This window comes from Chenopodium album, chromosome 11, assembly GCF_948465745.1.
Source record: "Chenopodium album chromosome 11, dcCheAlbu1.1, whole genome shotgun sequence".
Lineage (NCBI taxonomy): Eukaryota > Viridiplantae > Streptophyta > Magnoliopsida > Caryophyllales > Amaranthaceae > Chenopodium > Chenopodium album.
In genome coordinates this window covers 50372071-50390325 of record NC_137844.1, presented here as the reverse complement: position 1 = coordinate 50390325, position 18255 = coordinate 50372071, and the positions used below count along the sequence as shown (strand labels likewise).

Here is an 18255-nt window from a genome sequence, read left to right as displayed (position 1 = left end):
CTTATGTAATTTAGTTAATTTCCAAAGATCCTAGGATATCTTTTGATACTAGGACTAGGATTTGTAACTCCTATATATTCCCGATTGTGATTAATGAGAAGGCAGGCAATTATTTCTCTAATTCTTCATGGTATCAAGAGCAAGGTTGTTTTTTTCTCTAACATGTAATCATGGCCGGCGACGGTACTCCACCGCCGCCACCACCCAAAATTGAATCAAACTCCCCTTATTTTCTAGGTCCGCAAGATAGGCCTGGTGACTACATTACTCCTACACGACTCAAAGGTGATAATTATGATGAATGGGCAGCCGATATTAGGACTGCTCTTGAAACCCGACGAAAGTTCAAATTCCTCGATGGCACAATTACAGTGCCCGAACCACCCTGCACAAAATCAGACTGGACTGCTATAAATGTAATGTTGATTTCTTGGCTCTCGAACACTATAGATCCCGAGGTTAAATCCTCCCTTTCGAAATTCAGAGAAGTCAAGCCGTTTTGGGATCACCTTTAAAAACGCTTCGCATAGACAAATGGTCCCCGAATTCAGCAACTCCGATCGTCCCTTGCGAAGAGTGAACAGAGTAAGAATATGGCAGTCTCCGTATACTGTGGGAAATTGCACGCTCTTTGGCTCGAATTGGACCATCACGAGCCTCTAATCTCTTGCTCGTGCTGCTCTTCTTGTACGGCAGGACGTCTTCATGAGCAACGTCGAGATCAGTCCCGCTAACACGATTTTCTCATGGGATTGTATTCAGATTATTACTCTTCTCTCCGCTCAAATATTCTTTCTCGGGACCCCTTACCCAGCCTTGATCGGGCGTATCAGCTTGTTATTCAAGGGGAACGGGTTCGTAATGCTCGGAAGGAAGCCGATGCCCAGCTAACCGAGGCTATTGGTTTTGCTCTATGGGCTAATACTGGTGGGGGTCGTGGCTCTATCTGCTCCCACTATAAGAAGCAGGGCCATGATTTCTCGAATTGTTGGTTTAAGGCACCCTGTCCTCATTGCAAGAAGAAAGGGCACGACCTAACTCGGTGCTTTGAAGTAGTTGGGTATCCTGCAGGTTGGACAGCAGGGTCGAGAGACAGTTCGGCTGGTCAAGGCAAGAGGGGGCTCGGGCTAATGTCGCAGCAGCAGAACCTCCAAATACCGCACCTCCTTCCTCGTCTCAAGCCTTCAGTGCCGAACAATAGAAGGCGATTTTGGGTTTTATGGGTAATGCACATATTCCTGAAAATCGTCTACATGGTAAGTTCGATGATTCATGTTGGATAACTGAAACCGGAGCGACTCATCACGTTACCGGTAATCAATCTTGGTTGTTTGACACTCGTTATATTGAGTGTCCTGTTGGATTGCCGAATGGTGAGAGTGTCCTTGCTACTTTGGAGGGCTATGTTAAATTGTTTGGTAAAATTATTATCACTGGAGTTCTTTTTGTGCCACATCTCAATTGCAATTTGATTTCTGTTTCGCAACTCAGCGATCAATTAAATGTTATTGTTCAATTTAACTCATATATGTGTGCTATACAAGACCGTCTGAAGCAGCTGATTGGAACGGGTCTTAGGCGAGACGGACTCTATTATTTTACCAAACTGGATATGGTGCAACATGTGTCTGTGGTTGAAGCGACATCAGATTTGGAGCTTTGGTATAGAAGAATGGGGCATCCTTCGAAAAGAGTAGTTAAGTTGCTTCCTCATATTAGAAATAATAAAAGCAGTTTAGATAAAGGATGTGAAGTCTGTTTTCGTGCTAAACATCCTAGAGACAAGTTTCCTTTAAGTGATAATAAATCTTCTAGAATTTTTGAGAAAATACATTGTGATTTATGGGGTCCATATAGACATGTTTCATCATGTGGAGCTCGTTATTTTTTTACCATTATTGATGATTATTCTAGAGCTGTTTGGATTTATTTATTGATTGATAAAACCGAAGTTTTTCAAATGTTTATGGCTTTTGTTGCTATGGTTGAGAGGCAATTTAATCAAACAATTAAAAATGTTCAAAGTGATAATGGAACCGAATTTAATTGTTTGAAAGATTTTTTCCTTGCTACTGGCATCATATTTCAAACCTCATGTGTGGGACCCCCTGAACAAAATGGAAGAGTGGAACAAAAACATAAACATATTCTTAATGTTGGTAGGGCCTTGAGATTCCAAGCCAAATTGCCTTTTGTTTTTGGGGTGAGTGTATTTTAGCTGCTGCTCACTTAATTAATAGAACTCCAACACCTCTTCTACAAAATAAAACCCCTTTTGAAATTCTTTTCAATAAACCCCCTAATTTTGATGTTATTCGTACTTTTGGTTGCTTGTGTGTTGCCCATAACCAAAAGACTCGGGGGGATAAATTTGCTAGTTGGAGTCGCAAGTGTGTTTTCTTGGGGTATCCTTTTAGGAAGAAGGGTTGGAGGTTATATGATCTTGAGACTAAGGAATTTTTTGTGTCTCGCGATGTCAAATTTGTGGAAGATATTTTTCCGTTTGGTTGTCCGGGTGATGTTAACATTTATTTGGGTGTGCATGATTTATCGGATGAAATTCATGATGATTTTGCGGATTATGCTTCGGGTGATGAACATTATGATAATATTGAGGATGGTGAGGTAATACCCACGACAGAGGGGGTTTTGGACGCCTCCCAGTCAGCTGTCGCAGGTACTACGCCCACTCCCCATTATTCCAGCACTGTTCTGCCCGCTGGAAATGCTGCGAGAGATGGGTCTGGCTCGGCAGGTACGCATGCACACCTGCTGCCTCGGCAGGCCCGCACAGCAGCTCTGCTGCCTCCCCAATGCAGCAGCCGCCCTCTCCCAGCACCTCTCCGACACCACAGCACACCGACACCACAGCTCCCGATGCCCAACATTCAGATATGGGCCGCGGGTTTCGGGAAAAATTCCCGTCTATTAAGCTCCGTGATTATGTTACTCACTCGATTTTTGCTAAAAGTCCGTCTCCGCCTTCAAATCAGTCTTCAGGTACTCCGTATCCTTTAGCACATTATATACATCGTGACAATTTGTCTATGAATTGTCGAAAGTTTATTTCAGCTGTTGTTCAAAGCAAGGATCCGAAAATTTCAAGGAAGCTATGCAATCTGAAGGATGGCGTAAGTCCATGAATGAGGAAGTTCAAGCTTTGGAGGACAACGGCACTTGGACGTTGGAACCTCTACCCCCGAGAAAAAGGGCTCTTGGAAGTCAATGGGTCTACAAGACCAAATTTCTCTCTAATGGTGCATTTGAACGCCTCAAATCTCGTCTGGTGGTCTATGGGAATCATCCGAAAGCAGGTGTGGACTACGATGAGACTTTTTCTCCGGTTGCTAAGATGACAATGGTGCGCACTGTTCTTGCTATAGCTGCCGCAAAGAATTGGGAATTACACCAGATGGATGTTCATAATGCATTCCTCCATGGTGACTTAGATGAAGAGGTCTACATGAAACTTCCGCCAGGGTTTGAAAGTTCGGATCCTTCCTTGGTTTGCAGATTGCACAAGTCTCTCTATGGCCTGAAACAGGCACCATGATGTTGGTTTGGCAAACTTACCACGGCCTTGAAACAATATGGTTTCAATCAATCTTATTCTGATTATTCCTTATTCACATATACAACACGCACTACTCAAATTACTGTCTTAGTGTATGTTGATGATCTGATTATTTCTGAGAATGATTCCGCTGCATTGACTATTTTTAAGGCCTATCTTTATGATTGTTTTAAGATGAAGGATCTTGGTCCTTTGAAATAATTTTTGGGCATTGAGGTGGCTCGTAGCTCTGCAGGTTTGTTTTTATGTCAATGGAAGTACACTTTGGATATTATTTCTGAAGCAGGTTTGCTAGGGGCGAAACCCAGTGGCTTTCCCATAGAGAAAAACCACAAGTTGGGTTTAGCCACAGGCGCATTTCTTCCCGATCCGGAAGTATATAGATGGCTCGTTGGTCGCTTGATTTATCGTACTGTTACGCGTCTTGATTTGGCATACTCGGTTCACATTTTGTCGCAATTTATGCAAGAACTACGGACTGAACATTGGGATGCTGCTCTAAGGGTCGTCCGATACTTGAAAGGCACTCCGGGTCAAGGTATTCTATTGACCTCAAATTGTGACTTAAATCTGCAGGGTTGGTGTGACTCAGATTGGGCTGCTTGCCCCCTCACTCGACGATCTTTATCTGGTTGGCTTGTCTTTCTTGGTAAATCACCTATTTCGTGAAAAACCAAGAAGCAACCAACGGTCTCTCTCTCTTCTTGGGAGGTCGAATATAGGTCTATGTCCTCGATCACTAAGGAGCTTAAGTGGGTCAAGGATTTGTTGTTAAGTCTTGGGATTCAACATCCGAAGGCGATTAAACTATTTTGTGACAGTGAGTCTGCTTTGCATATAGCACATTGAGATTGAATGTCACTTTGTTCGTGATGCAATTACCGAGGGGTTGATTTCTCCAACTCATGTTTCGACTTCTTCACAGCTTGCTGATATTTTTACAAAGGCACTTGGGAAAGCACAGTTTGATTATCTTCTTTCCAAGTTGGGCATCTTCGACCCACATGCTCCAACTTGAGGGGGGGTATTAAGATAATATCGTATATTATGTTTGATATGATAGAATATTAGCATATATTATCTTATGTAATTTAGTTAATTTCTAAAGATCTTAGAATATCTTTTGATACTAGGACTAGGATTTGTAACTCCTATATATTCTCGATTGTGATTAATGAGAAGGAAGGCAATTATCTCTCTAATTCTTCATCATCCTTATTGTTTTGATAAAAGATGAGAGGAGATGAAAGACAATGTGCTCAAATAATTTCATTAAGCCCTTAGCTCAATTTTTGCCTTCATCTTTTGTGAATTAAATTGGATTATTGTTCATGGATATTAGTTGAATAATTTGATAATACTTATGTTGAGTTAAGTTTGAACCTCTAGGCTTTTGATAATGACAAACTATGAAATTAATTAGCTAATACAGTTTTTAAATAATATTTGTACAAGGATCATTAAGAATATATATCAAGAATAAGTATATTTGATTTGAAAATAATAAAATATGTTTTATGTAAGTGTACTTGAAGAGGAGATCAGAACTTTGAGAAAAGAATTCTAGTCCAGGCCAAAATCGAAGTATACATAGTTGTATGACTTTAATAATTTACTACCTATAGGCTTCAATGTTATTGAATAAGACCATAAAATCTGATCATAAATAGAAAAATGTTGTTAATGTGATACAATTTTCCTGTCTAAACTTAAATGATGCAGGAGCTATTACTCAATATGAGTTTTTCGAAAGCAATCAGTGGTTCATGGAGGCGGATGTACCATGCGCATGGTACATTCCTTTAAAAAAAAAGGCGGAAAAAACATTATATAGAAATGTAAAGAACATTTAGTTAAAGTGAAAAGAACAATTAGTTAAAGTGAAAAGAACATTTTATAGAATCATAAAGAACATATATCTAAAGTGCAAAAGAACATATTGTTAAAATGTAATGAACGTAATAAAAGAACATAATAGATATTAAAAAAAAAAAAAAAAAAGCTATTAATAACAATTAACATGACACTATTTTATAAAGAACAAACTGTTAAATAATATTCTTTATTTCCGTGCTATTTGATTGTCAGTGTAATGTGTTTTTATTTTTGACATAATATTCAATTCATTGTTTACTGTGAAATGTTCTTTAAATTTCGTCTTTAGATTATTGTGGTGGTGGTACCTTGTTTTTAGTGGACAAAGATTAGTCTATAAAGGTTCCACTTAAGTGTCTGATAAGACTTATAAACAAAACTTAGAGTCGCCACCTTATTTTTATCCGAATAAGGACATATTTTAAAACAGTCAATTTTAAGAAATAAAACTAAAAGAAATCAACTGTTAACTCCATAAACATAAATAAGGCACAGGGTTCGGGGTTTAGGTTAAGAGAATCGAACGTCTGGAACTCGTCTTCCCTTCCGTTCTAAAGAACGGGCTCTTACTATTGCGTTGTTAAAAATCAAGTTTTAAGACATGGTAATCACAAAAAAAATGATATAATAATTAATATAAGGTAGGTTTGAGCACCAAAGTTGCACTACATACTGATCATAGTGAGATTTTGAATTCACTCACGGATCAAAACCTTCGTAGTTCGGACTGATGCCATGTTTTAAGTAACCAATTCCATTGGGTTTTTAATTTGGGTAGTTGACATAAATGTCATTTTTTGTAAGTGGGATTTTATGATATTTGACAGATTCACTCATAAAAGTAAATGAACCACCTTGGTTGAGGAAAATCACCCCGATTAGTGATCACCAAAAATGTCTTTTGAACAAGACAATTCAACAAATGCGTCCCAATTGACGACTTTTTGGTGGGTCAAGATATTTTTTGAGTGAAGTTGGAAGGGTTCACTGTATAATCTCACTCAAGGATAATTTTTGTAAGGTTTTAAGGGTTATGTGTTTAGGCTTAATGGAACTGACCAAATAAAACACGACACCTGTCAAGGCCTTACTTCCAAATAAAAGGGAACAATAAACTATTTAATCATATCCGATTGTCAATTAATCCATCGGGTAATTATAATGGGATATAAGCTTATTTTTATGGAGATGGATAATTGTTACAACCTTATACAACTAAATAATTAATCTTAAACCTCATGTTTGGAAATGAGGCCATAACCTCATATCAACTATCATTAATTATTAAAACAAACAAGCAAAGTTATGATTCATTCTTGCGTTGCGAAAGGGTTTGAAATAAGAAAGTTCACAAAATTTTAAAAAAAATTTAAAGTTTTTTAAAACTCCTATTTCTGAATTCATCTTTAAAATAAGATTAAAGATTTTAAAATGTTTTTTTAGAATTAAAGATTGTGAAAAACTCTTATTTCTAAACTCATCTCTAGATAAAATTAAAGTTACTTAAAAATCTTAATAATTAAGGTTCTCCAAATATAAATACATGATATAATGTAATATAGGTTCCATGACACCATTAGTTTCTTGAAAATAAATTAATACAATTTTTTTTTAAAAAAAAAAAAAAAATTAAGAGAAAAACGTGCATATTTCATCTCTTTGTTAGCTTAAACTAAAAAAATCATTAAAAATCATAGAAAAATCGAAAAAATTATTGTGAGATACGGATGGAAAGCTCTTGAAAAATTCTATCACTTTAGCTAAAGAAATAGAAGTGCTTTTGGACGTAAAGGTTATTTTATAGGCATCTTTGGGACGTAGTAAGTAACTCTTCACTCTTGAACATCCTTTACATAAACTCTTAATTCCTTAGGTCTTTAAGCTCACTTTAAGAAGGAAATTATTTTTAAAAAATATATCTTAGACAAACACATGAATGCACTAACCTTTCATGTTTAAAATGCATTAGAAAGAGATGCAATGCAAAATGCAATTAACCCCCATCTTTGTAACCTATCACCTTACCAATAGGCTTGGCTTTCTAATTTGGAGTAATGAAAGATTTAGGGCTAATTTAGCACCTAATATCGTCATTACCCCTATTGGTATCATCACATGGAAACAAACACATTAGTTAGCATAATAATAATAATTAAGGAAATTAAGAAAGGAATAAAGATAATACCTTGAGCTAGATGTAGCAATTTTTAGATAACCTCTTTTGTTTATCAAGGATGAAAAGGTGATAACTCCTTAATTAAAATGCAATGAATTGAAAGAGACTAAGTGATATTTTTTTGGAATTTTGAGATATTAAAAGAAATTAGTGCAAAATAAAGCTAATGAACTTTTTTTTTTGATTTTTGATTATAGAAAATAAACTTGAAAAATAAAACTAAATCTTAAGAAATAAACTTTTTTTTTGGTTTTAGTATAGAATAGGAATACTTAAATAATTAACTAATTTTTTTAACAAAGATGAAAATAACAACAATACTTGAACTTGAGATATTTTTGTGTTTTATATATATATATATATATAGGAATTGAAGATAATAACAATACTTAAATAAAAAATTAAAATAAAAATAACAACTTAATTATATGATGCTTTTTATAAGAAATAACTTAAAAAAAAGAAAAAAGCTAAATTAGAGAGATTTTAACTAAAGAAAAATATTAGAGGAGAATTTTTTAGAGAGAATATAAAAAAAAGTAAATAAAATATAATTCAAGGATTATTTTGAAAAATATCAAGATTTTGGTAATAATGAGAATCTTGATATTAAATTCTCTCATTTTATATGTAACAAACCACTTAATCTGTTTTGCAACACTTAAACTGATAAAATAAAGAAAATCGTAATAAAATCAACTCTAATATTCATATAATAAAAAGGTTCTAAAATGCCATGGTATTACAAAAAAGAAAATATATGACCAAGTCTTGTCACAACTCAAAAATAATACTCACATGGTATACGATAACAGAATGCCTAAATTTATTTAGTGACTATTATACTCACCAAGGTACTAAAACAACACTTATAAAATAAATATCAGCTTTGAGATGTTAGGTCTGAAAGTTACACAAAGACATTAGGTTACAATACTAGTAGGGTTGGACATAATATTTCAAAGTTTATATAAAAAGTAAAATAAAATAAAATAAAATAACCCCTGCCCTTATTAGACAGTACATATAAATTTACCCAAGAACATCTAACTATACGACAAAACCTTATAAATACGAGCATTACAAATAATAACTCTTACTAAAAGTATAAAGTAAGGTAAATCATATAAAATCATAAGATTGACATGATCAAAGTGAAAATACACCATGTAAAATCACACAATATTAAGTCATATGACATAAATTTAAGGTAGTCTGGAGTAAAATATATTTCCTTAACATAATGACCTTAAATAAAAGGGTAAACTCTTATCTTACCTCACTCTATTAAAAACACAAATTTATATTTATCATAGTCGTAAGGGAAAAAAAAAGATAAAAGGTACAAAACTAGATCAAAACAACAGACAAATGAATAGAACAGAAGACCAAATTCACGTCGGCAACGTAACGGAAAATACTATTTGAATAGTGTCAAATAGTGTTTTGAATAGTGATATGCAATATGTGACGCGTATGAAATCTAGCTGTCCCAATTAGCGTCAGATAAATATTGATACAATTGATCCAAATTGAAATTTATTGGATACAATATTAACCGCGGGGAATAAAAAAAGGTAACGTTAATTCACTATTGACGATTGTTTATCAAAATTGACGAAAGAATACACAAACTAGACTGAATAAACAAATCATAAAAAAAAAAAGATAAAAGACAAAAATGAAAAAGAACAAAAAAAAAAAAAAAACAAAACGAAATGGCCAAAACAATATGTCAGAAAGCCATGCATTTAATCAGCGAAAAGAAAGAATGAAAAAGCTCAATCCTAAAATAACACTGAAAATATACTATTCATCTAAAGCTACGCGTAACAATTATACACAATTATACATACGTATCCCTCTTTTACTCTCGTCCATACAACACCTAGATAAATATCGACGGGTTTGGTCCGAACTTGTATTTATCGGAACAAGTATTAACTGTGGAATAAAAAGACAATGACATTTTAACAAGCGTATATCAAAGGAGGTCCCTTTAGCACTACAACATGTAGTACCTATTTAGATGTGGGAATGTTTGTCATTTCCCTACATTGGTTGGGCATGAGTCTTTAGAGTAGCGGACTTTATAGGTAAACTGGTCATATAATAGGGTATTGCACAAATCGCAAAAATCACTAGATAAAATAATTAAAAAATAAAAAATAAAAAATACTCTAACAATCTAAGTGAACATACGAATATACTTATTATACTCTAAAGGAGTAAATAATGTTTGTTTATAAAGAAAATGACATATTCCCCTGGCGAGACAAACAATATTGTACTTTATACTTATACGATTATTATACATATACATGTATAAAAATACATTATAAATTGCCTACTTTTTACTATAAAAAGAAAATTACCCTTATACAAAATCTCCACTTACCACTTAATTCTTATCTTCTTCCATCTACCTCCTTACCCGGAAAAACCAAACAAAAACCACCATTAATTTCGGCCACCATGTTTCAAGATAACCAAGAAGATCAACATTTCTTTACTTTTGAGGAACACATGAGGATGATACGGGTGTACTTCATGTACATTGTGGGGCTAGTGGTCCTCCTAATGGCTGCATTAATTTACTTGCTAATTCACAAGTAAAGCCCAAAAATCACTTCGGTGGAGCAGGGTAAAAATGCATGTGGTGTTAGTTGTATTTCAATATTTTGTAATTTAGTAGCTTAGAAGTACAAATTGTAACATGTATTTTGGAAATTATGAATAAAAATCATTATTATTGCTCGTTTTCTTTGTTTTAAATAATAATAAAAAAAAACGTCATTAAGTTTATAAAAATATTTAGAAAAATAATAATAATTATTTACAAAAACAATAAAGATAATAATAGTAATAATTACAAAAGTAGGATCAAAATTTGGTGTCTACAGGTGGGTGAATATAAATAATGATCATTACATAATATTATCATGTTCTTTATTAATATTATGGATGTTCTTTAAATATACAAAAAGGATAAAGCTAGATGTTCTTTGTAAAACAACTATATGTTCTTTACAAAACAGCTAAATGTTCTTTACAAAATAACCATATGTTCATTCCACCTTCTGTCAAAAATCCGTATGTATCATGCTTGGTACATCCGCCTCTACAAAGAATATTTCATTCCGAAAGATTATTGGAATATTCAAATTGTTATGAAGAATTTTGCGATCATTTCACAAATCTAAAAGATTGGAGTTTCTTGAGAACCTACACGTATTAGGAATTTCTCCTATAAGTTTTTTTTTACCTATCACTTGAAATTAAGAATTTCAATTATTATGATTTATTAATTTTTATTTAGTTTCTTGTTTATTCGTGTGTATTTTTAGAAATTTAGAAAACTTACCTCTTTAATTTTATTTGTCTTAGGCCTGTGATTAGATTATAAATAGTTAATTTTTGGTAGGTGTAGACACCCAAATGTGTCTCCCAAAAACCAAACCCAGTGATGAGTACCTTTCACGTCACTTGATTATCGAACGAAGTGAAAGTGCGGAAAATCTTGTGATGCGGTTGTTTTAATAGAAATATTTCCTTCTGTTTTCGAAAATCTTCTCTATTTATGAAAATAGCCAGTCCAATTTAGCTTGGTCCATGAAAAGAGTCCGATAATAGTGTAGTTAGATTGGGTTCGTAAAGAGCTTTCCAATGATATATTATAAGCCCAATTCCGATGAATAATGAGGAGGTTATGGCTAAAGTACTAAATTGGGTCTGAAATGGTTTTATGGCCCAATGATCTAGTGGAGGGCCTATTAATTAATATTCCTAAAATTATTAGGATTGATTCTAGTTTTCTAGAATAATCTAGAAGGTTATTTTGAGTTCTAATAGAGTTAGGACTGATAATTATATCTTTAGAGAATAGTGAATTTGATTTGAAATAAAACAAGTGTTTTATTTTGATAAAATCTGATTTAAAATTGAAACATGGAGTTTAATTACTTAATTATATTAAGAAAAAGGAATGTACAAAAGCGCGTTTTATCTTTTAATTAGCGCCAAACGACAAGTTTGTCGCCAAACGACAGGCTCTGTCGCCATGCGTGATACTTGTCGTTTCGCCGTTTTTATTCCGATTCAAATTCTGACTCTTTTCTATCATTTCAGGACTATTTCTTTATAAATAGGGTCGTATTTCGCCGTTTTTATTCATCAAGATCAACAATCATTCACAATCATCAACAATCATCAATCATCTTTCTATTCTCTCAAGCAATAACTTATTCTTCTCTCTTTTTTCTAAACCTTTCCCTTTTACATAATTTCGCATTCACGAGATCTAGACATACCTAGCCAAGTTCGAAGATGCCTTCGCCCTAGACGTGAAAGGTTGATAATTTCTGAGGGTTTGGTCCCAAATCTTATTTCATTCTTTAATTGGATTTACTGTTTAATATTTTCCTTGAAGTTACTAATATGTGTATTGTTTTGATAGAAAGAGATACAAGGCATCGAAGTAAGTAATTTAATTATTCTTTTGATATAGAAATCATGTTTAGATTATATTAATTCCTAGTATCATGTTAGGATGCTTTTATTGCTTTCTAATATCATGTTTAGGTTGCTTCCTATTTCTTCTATCATGTTAGGGATAAAGTTTTGATTTTTAATGTTTAGTGACATGCTAGGATTTGTTATTAATCTTGTTAGTATCATGTCTAGGATCTTGCTATTATTATTATGCTTTGATAAGATTGAGATTATGATGATGATGATTGTTGTTATTATATTGCTTGATATTATTATTGTTGTTGCTTGATCACACCCTCTCTTGTAGGATTAAAGGGAATTTGTACTTGTAATCACGCTTAATAAGATAATTAATAATCTTTTTTAGGTTAATATGATTATAATTCAAGTGATCGCCAATAATAGTTTTGTTTGTGCATTAATATTCAACCAACATAGATAAGCAGGTTTTAGGATTAATATATTGATTGTATGTTAGTCAGAAAGCGCACATGAATATGAGAAGATTAAAGTAGAGGCCTATTTTTAGGGCAGGTTCAATCTCTTTTAGGTTGGATTTGTACCTTCATCCCCGAATATCCAATCATGGTTCCAGACCACTATGGAGTTAGCGATCTCATGGATCGTAAAGGGGTGTAACCTTCACCCTGTGAACGGTTTACAAGTTCTTAAAACTTGTTGGCGACTCTTTTGCTCTAACTTTCTTCCCTTTGGACGCCACCATACTTAAGTGTATGATCACAGTGGGGCTCAAGTGTGGGATTCTTGAAGTATTCCCTACGGTAGGTCTTCTAATAAAATTAAAATTTTTAAATCTTATCTTTTGTAGCCTATTTAAAAGCGTAGACATGCATAATTATATAGAGTGTATGGTTTGTTTAGGGAATTAATCCTTTGAACGCCGCTTGTTTGATTGTTAGTAAAAAAAATAAATAACAATAAAAATAATAATTATGTGCAACATAAAGTGTTATACCTTTGATTTTTGTGTAAAAGTTCTTAAAATCGATAGAAGACTAAGGTCTTGTTCACTTCACCTTAAAACAAATAATATTAAGTAAAAATAATTTCAGTTCAGTAAAATTAATTTCAGTTCAGTAAAAATAAGTTCAATTTAGTAAAAATAATTTCAATCAGTAAACTTAAAGATGAAATATTATAGAAAATCAGTCAAAATAATTTCAATTCACCCAAAATAATTTCAGTTCAGTAAAATTAATATCAGTTCAGTAAAAATAATTTAATTTAAGCAAAAATAATTTCAGTTTAGCAAAAATAAGGTGAAGTGAACGGGACCTAAAAGAAAATAATAATTCACATATAATCATTGTAGACTCATAGTAGTACAAAATAATAAGTAATCATAATATCATCAGAGTATAAACAAATCAATCAAGTCGTAGTCTATGGAAGATTATTGAAAGCATCTAACAACATGAGCACCACATACTCTTAGAAAATTATGTTAACAATTTTCAATCCGTTATATTTGCCGGACAAATCCCCTATAAATACATATAATGTTGGCTGATTTAATTCAACCTACAATTTCATCAATATACCATTTATTAGTTTCCTAGAATTTATTTTAAAAAATCCCAATTTACTCATCTAGTAGCTCTAACACCAATATGGCCCAACTGTAGAAGATAATATTAAGAGTATCTCTTGCTATTATCTTCTCAATATTATCTTTGCACATATCTTTGATTATATTGTTAGGAAATATTATTATTCTTTGTAATCTCCTACTTATGTACATAGTATCTTTTTGTCTAGGATATTATCTTAGTTTCCTTTGTTATCTACCGTAGGTATATTCTTAGCTTTCCCTTCGTACTATATTAAGCTTTGTAATTCTATTAATAAATATAACCTTATTCATCTTCACATGGTATCCGAGCAGGAAAAGATCTAAATTTTTTTCCCTTCTCCCTCTTTAATCAAACCATCTTACCATGGCTTCCGATCTCGCAAACTCTAACAATCGCTATATTGTTGGGCCTTCTGGCCACTCAGAGATCTATACTCGCTGTCAATGGTGTTATGATTTGGGACACTCTTTTTCCAATTGCATCATATTCCAGAAGCAATTCTCCTCTGCCACAAAGCATAATTCCCCTCCTATCAATCAAACTACAACACCACCTTATGTTAATGTGGTAACAACTAGCAGTAATATGTCTTCTCCCAGTTGGCTTCTTGATACTGGTGCAACTCACCATGTCACTCATGAGACGACTAACCTATCTCTCTAACACCCTTATAAGGGAACTAATGAGATTGTGATCGATAATGGCACGAGTGTTCCCATTACTCACACCGGTTCGATTACTGTGCCTACTTCTTCTAAATCTATTCAGTTAATGAATGTCCTATGTGCACCTAGTATGACTTGTAACATTATTTCCATTTCCCAATTATGTTCTGATAATAATCTTGTTATTGAGTTTTCGGCTAATTCCTACCTAATCAAGGATAGTCTTACGGAGGCACATCTTATACAAGGTCCAACTAAGCATGGGGTTTATGAATTACCGTCTCCTTCATCTATTTTAGCCTTTTCTACCGTCAAAACGCCGGCTATTAATTGGCATCATCGTCTTGGTCATCCTTCAATAACTATTTTTAAAAACATAGTTTCCAACTATAAACTTGATGTCTCTAGCTCTTAGCACTTTAATTGCAATGCTTGTCAATGCAATAAAAGTCAAAATCTCCCATTTAATCACTCTACTTTAATTTCCAATGCACCACTTGACATAGTATACACTGATTTATGGACATCTCCCATTTTATTCCCTTGATGGTTTTAAGTACTATGTCATCTTAGTCGACCATTTTACCAAATATATTTGGTTCTACCCTCTCAAAATTAAATCCAATACCAAACATGTATTTATTCGTTATAAAGCTCTTGTTGAAAAGTATTTTGAGAAATCTATTAAAGTCCTATATTCTGATAATGGGGGTGTATACGAGGCGCTAGCATCATTCTTGACCGTTGATGTTGTATCCCATCTTACTTCCCCTCCTCATACTCCCGAACACAATGGTTTTGAGGAGCAACGACACCATCACATTGTTGAAACCAGTCTCTCTCTCTTATCACATGCTAAGCTTCCTCTTACTTTTTGGTCTTATGCTTTTACTATGGCATCCTATTTAATAAATAGGCTACCTACTCCTACTATATCCAATAAGTCTCCATATCACTGCTTATTTGGATTTCCTCCTAATTATCTCAAATTACGTAGCTTTGGATGCTTGTGTTACCCTTGGCTTAAACCTTACACTTCTCACAAATTAGACCCAAAATCCAAACCATGCATTTTCATCCGTTATTCCAAAACACAAAGTGCCTATCATTGCTTGGATCACACAAATAATCGGGTTTATACATCTAGGCATGTTGGTTTTGTCGAAAACGAATTTTCATATTCTCAATTAGTTGATCAACCATTGACTCCTACTCCTCACCCTGATTCTTGGTGCTCCATTAATCTACCCAGACTCCAAAATCCTATTCATATGCCTACACTAGAACATCAACATTCCACGGGCCTACATCAATCCAATACTAGCAACTTACATTCACCAATTTCACCAACCTCTCATGATTCCACTAATACTCCATCTATAAATAATGATGTCACCTCCACTTCTCAACCTACTACACCACTCTCCTACCCAAACATAAGTCCTCCTTCTCACCTGGAGTACTCCAACCAACATATTTTATCTCACTGTCCAACTAATGATGATGCTAGCTCCGAGATTTAATCAAGCCCACAACCCCATCAGTCATCATCTACAGCTAACTCACAACCTACTGGTATCATCACTAGGTCCAAGAATAACATTTTTAAACCCAATCCCAAATATGCTCATCCTACTTCCACCTAGAGTAAACCAGTTACTCCTACCACTGTAGCTGAAGCTCTAAAAGACCCACTTTGGCGTCTAGCCAGAAGAACTTGTTTATCTTTACAAACTTGGTACATGGGATTTAGTTGCTTCTCATAATGTTTGCAACACTGTAAAATGAAAATGGGTGTTTCGTATTAAATACAAGAAGGATGGTTCAATTGAACGCTACAAAGCTCGTTTGGTTGCAAAGGGATTTCAACAACGACCCGACATTGATTATACGGAGACATTTAGCCCGGTTGTAAAACCGGCAACTATTCGTACTTTGCTAAGTCTTGCCGTCTCCCAAGATTGGCATCTTCGTCAACTTGACATTGATAATGCCTTTATTCAAGGCACACTTCATGATGAAGTCTACATGTCCCAACCTCTGGGCTTCATTGATGTCAAGCACCCCACTCATGTGTGTAAACTCAAAAAGGCCATCTATGGTCTCAAACAAGCTCCTAGAGCATGGTACACCGAGCTCACAAATTTTCTTCTTGGACAAGGCTTCAAACGATGTATTTCTGACACATCACTATTCATTTTTTATCACTCGTCCAACCCCATCTACTTGGTTCGCTATGTAGATGACATTATCATTACCGACCCTAACATTGCAACTCTTGACTCTTTTATTGCAAGTTTTGCCCAACGATTCTCACTTAAAGACTTGGGTAATCTCTCGTATTTCCTTAGGGTATAGGTTATGCCTACTCCTAATGGTTTATTTCTCAACAAAAGATGTTACATTACAGATTTGCTGGAGCGCATGAGCATGTTAGAAGCAAAACCCTCCCCCACCCCTATGGTTGTAAAACAACATCTTACTGCTCATTTGGGGGTTGTTCTTGATGAACCAAGAGATTATCGAGCTGCTGTAGGTGGACTACAATATCTCACCTTAACACGACCCGATGTAGTTTATGCTGTGAATGAATTATCTCAGTTCATGCACCGTCCATCTTCGAAACATCGGTCTGCATTAAAACGTCTTATGCGTTACCTCAATGGTACTCTTGACAAAGACATCAACATCTATCGTGATTCACCTTGTATCCTCCATGCCTTCTCCGATGCTGATTGGGCAGGAGATAGAAATGACTACACCTCCACCATGGGTCACAGGGGCAGAGCCAATGGGGGCTGGGGTGGGCCATGCATGGCCTCCCCCTTGGCTTAAGATAAATATTAAATTTTGCTTATACTTGTTATAAGTTGTAGTGTAGAGGAGTTGGTTTTTGCCATGTGATTGTGGACAAGAGTTCAAGAGTTCAAACCTAGCAACTAACATTTTGTAGTTTTTTTTTTATTTTATATTTTTATAGTAAATGTAATCAACAAACTCAATAGTAGTTGCGATTTGCGAAATTACACATACATAGATATGATCTTAGCACCCCTTACTTAAAAATTCTGGTTCCGCCACTGATGGGTCATGTAGTATTCCTTGGTCGTACTCCAATTACATGGTGCTCAAAGAAACAAAAATCCTTAGCTCGTTCTTCTACCGAGGCCGAGTACCGAGCCGTTGCCTCCACCACAGCTGAAATTATGTGGGTTCACAATCTGCTCACCGAATTACGGGTGCGACTTCACCATACTCCAGTGATATATTGTGATAATCTAAGTGCTACTCACCTCTCTGCCAATCCAGTTTTCCATTCAAAAATGAAGCATTTAGCAATAGCCTTCTATTTCATCTGAGAACAAGTTCAATAAGGTACTTTGCGAGTTACCCATGTTCCTACTAGCGACCAGCTTGCTGATTTCCTCACAAAACCATTTTCTAGACCAAGGTTGGACATCTTATTATCCAAGATCGGCCTTTTCGAACCGTCGTCCATCTTGCGGGGGCATGTAGAAGATAATATTAAGAGTATCACTTGATATTATCTTCTCAATATTATCTTTGCACATATCTTTGATTATATGGTTAGGAAATATCATTATTCTTCGTAATCTCCTACTTATGTACATAGTATCTTTTTGTCTAGGATATTATCTTAGTTTCCTTTGTTATCTACCGTAGGTATATTCTTAGCTTTCCCTTTGTACTATATTAAGCTTTGTAATTCTATTAATCAATATAACCTTATTCATCTTCACATCGACAACAACAACTCAAAAAGTCTATGGTGATCATGGAAATGGCAATGCTTGTGATGGCCTTGGCTGTCTCGGCTTCTCGACGCCTTGAAGAGCATGTGTCTCCTATAACAGTGGA

At 34.5% G+C, this 18255-nt stretch overlaps 1 protein-coding gene across 1 annotated transcript; it reads left to right on the top strand.

Moving 5' to 3' along the window:
* Positions 1-746: 746 nt before the first annotated feature.
* Positions 747-4592, top strand: LOC145566786 (uncharacterized). The gene is made up of 6 exons (XM_081626095.1): positions 747-1256; positions 1352-1662; positions 2418-2755; positions 3063-3480; positions 4151-4223; positions 4416-4592. Exons 1-6 carry the CDS (start codon positions 747-749, stop codon positions 4590-4592), a joined length of 1827 nt encoding a protein of 608 aa, XP_081482221.1.
* The last annotated feature ends 13663 nt before the right edge of the window (positions 4593-18255 follow it).

Bases quoted from the DNA above. Each gene is read 5' to 3' on its own strand.
- LOC145566786 (XM_081626095.1), top strand. From the start codon at position 747: ATGGGATTGTATTCAGATTATTACTCTTCTCTCCGCTCAAATATTCTT. The intron at 3,481-4,150 runs GTTTGAAAGTTC...TTAAATCTGCAG, and splicing joins TACATGAAACTTCCGCCAGG to GGTTGGTGTGACTCAGATTG. The intron at 4,224-4,415 runs GTAAATCACCTA...CTTTGCATATAG, and splicing joins TGGTTGGCTTGTCTTTCTTG to CACATTGAGATTGAATGTCA.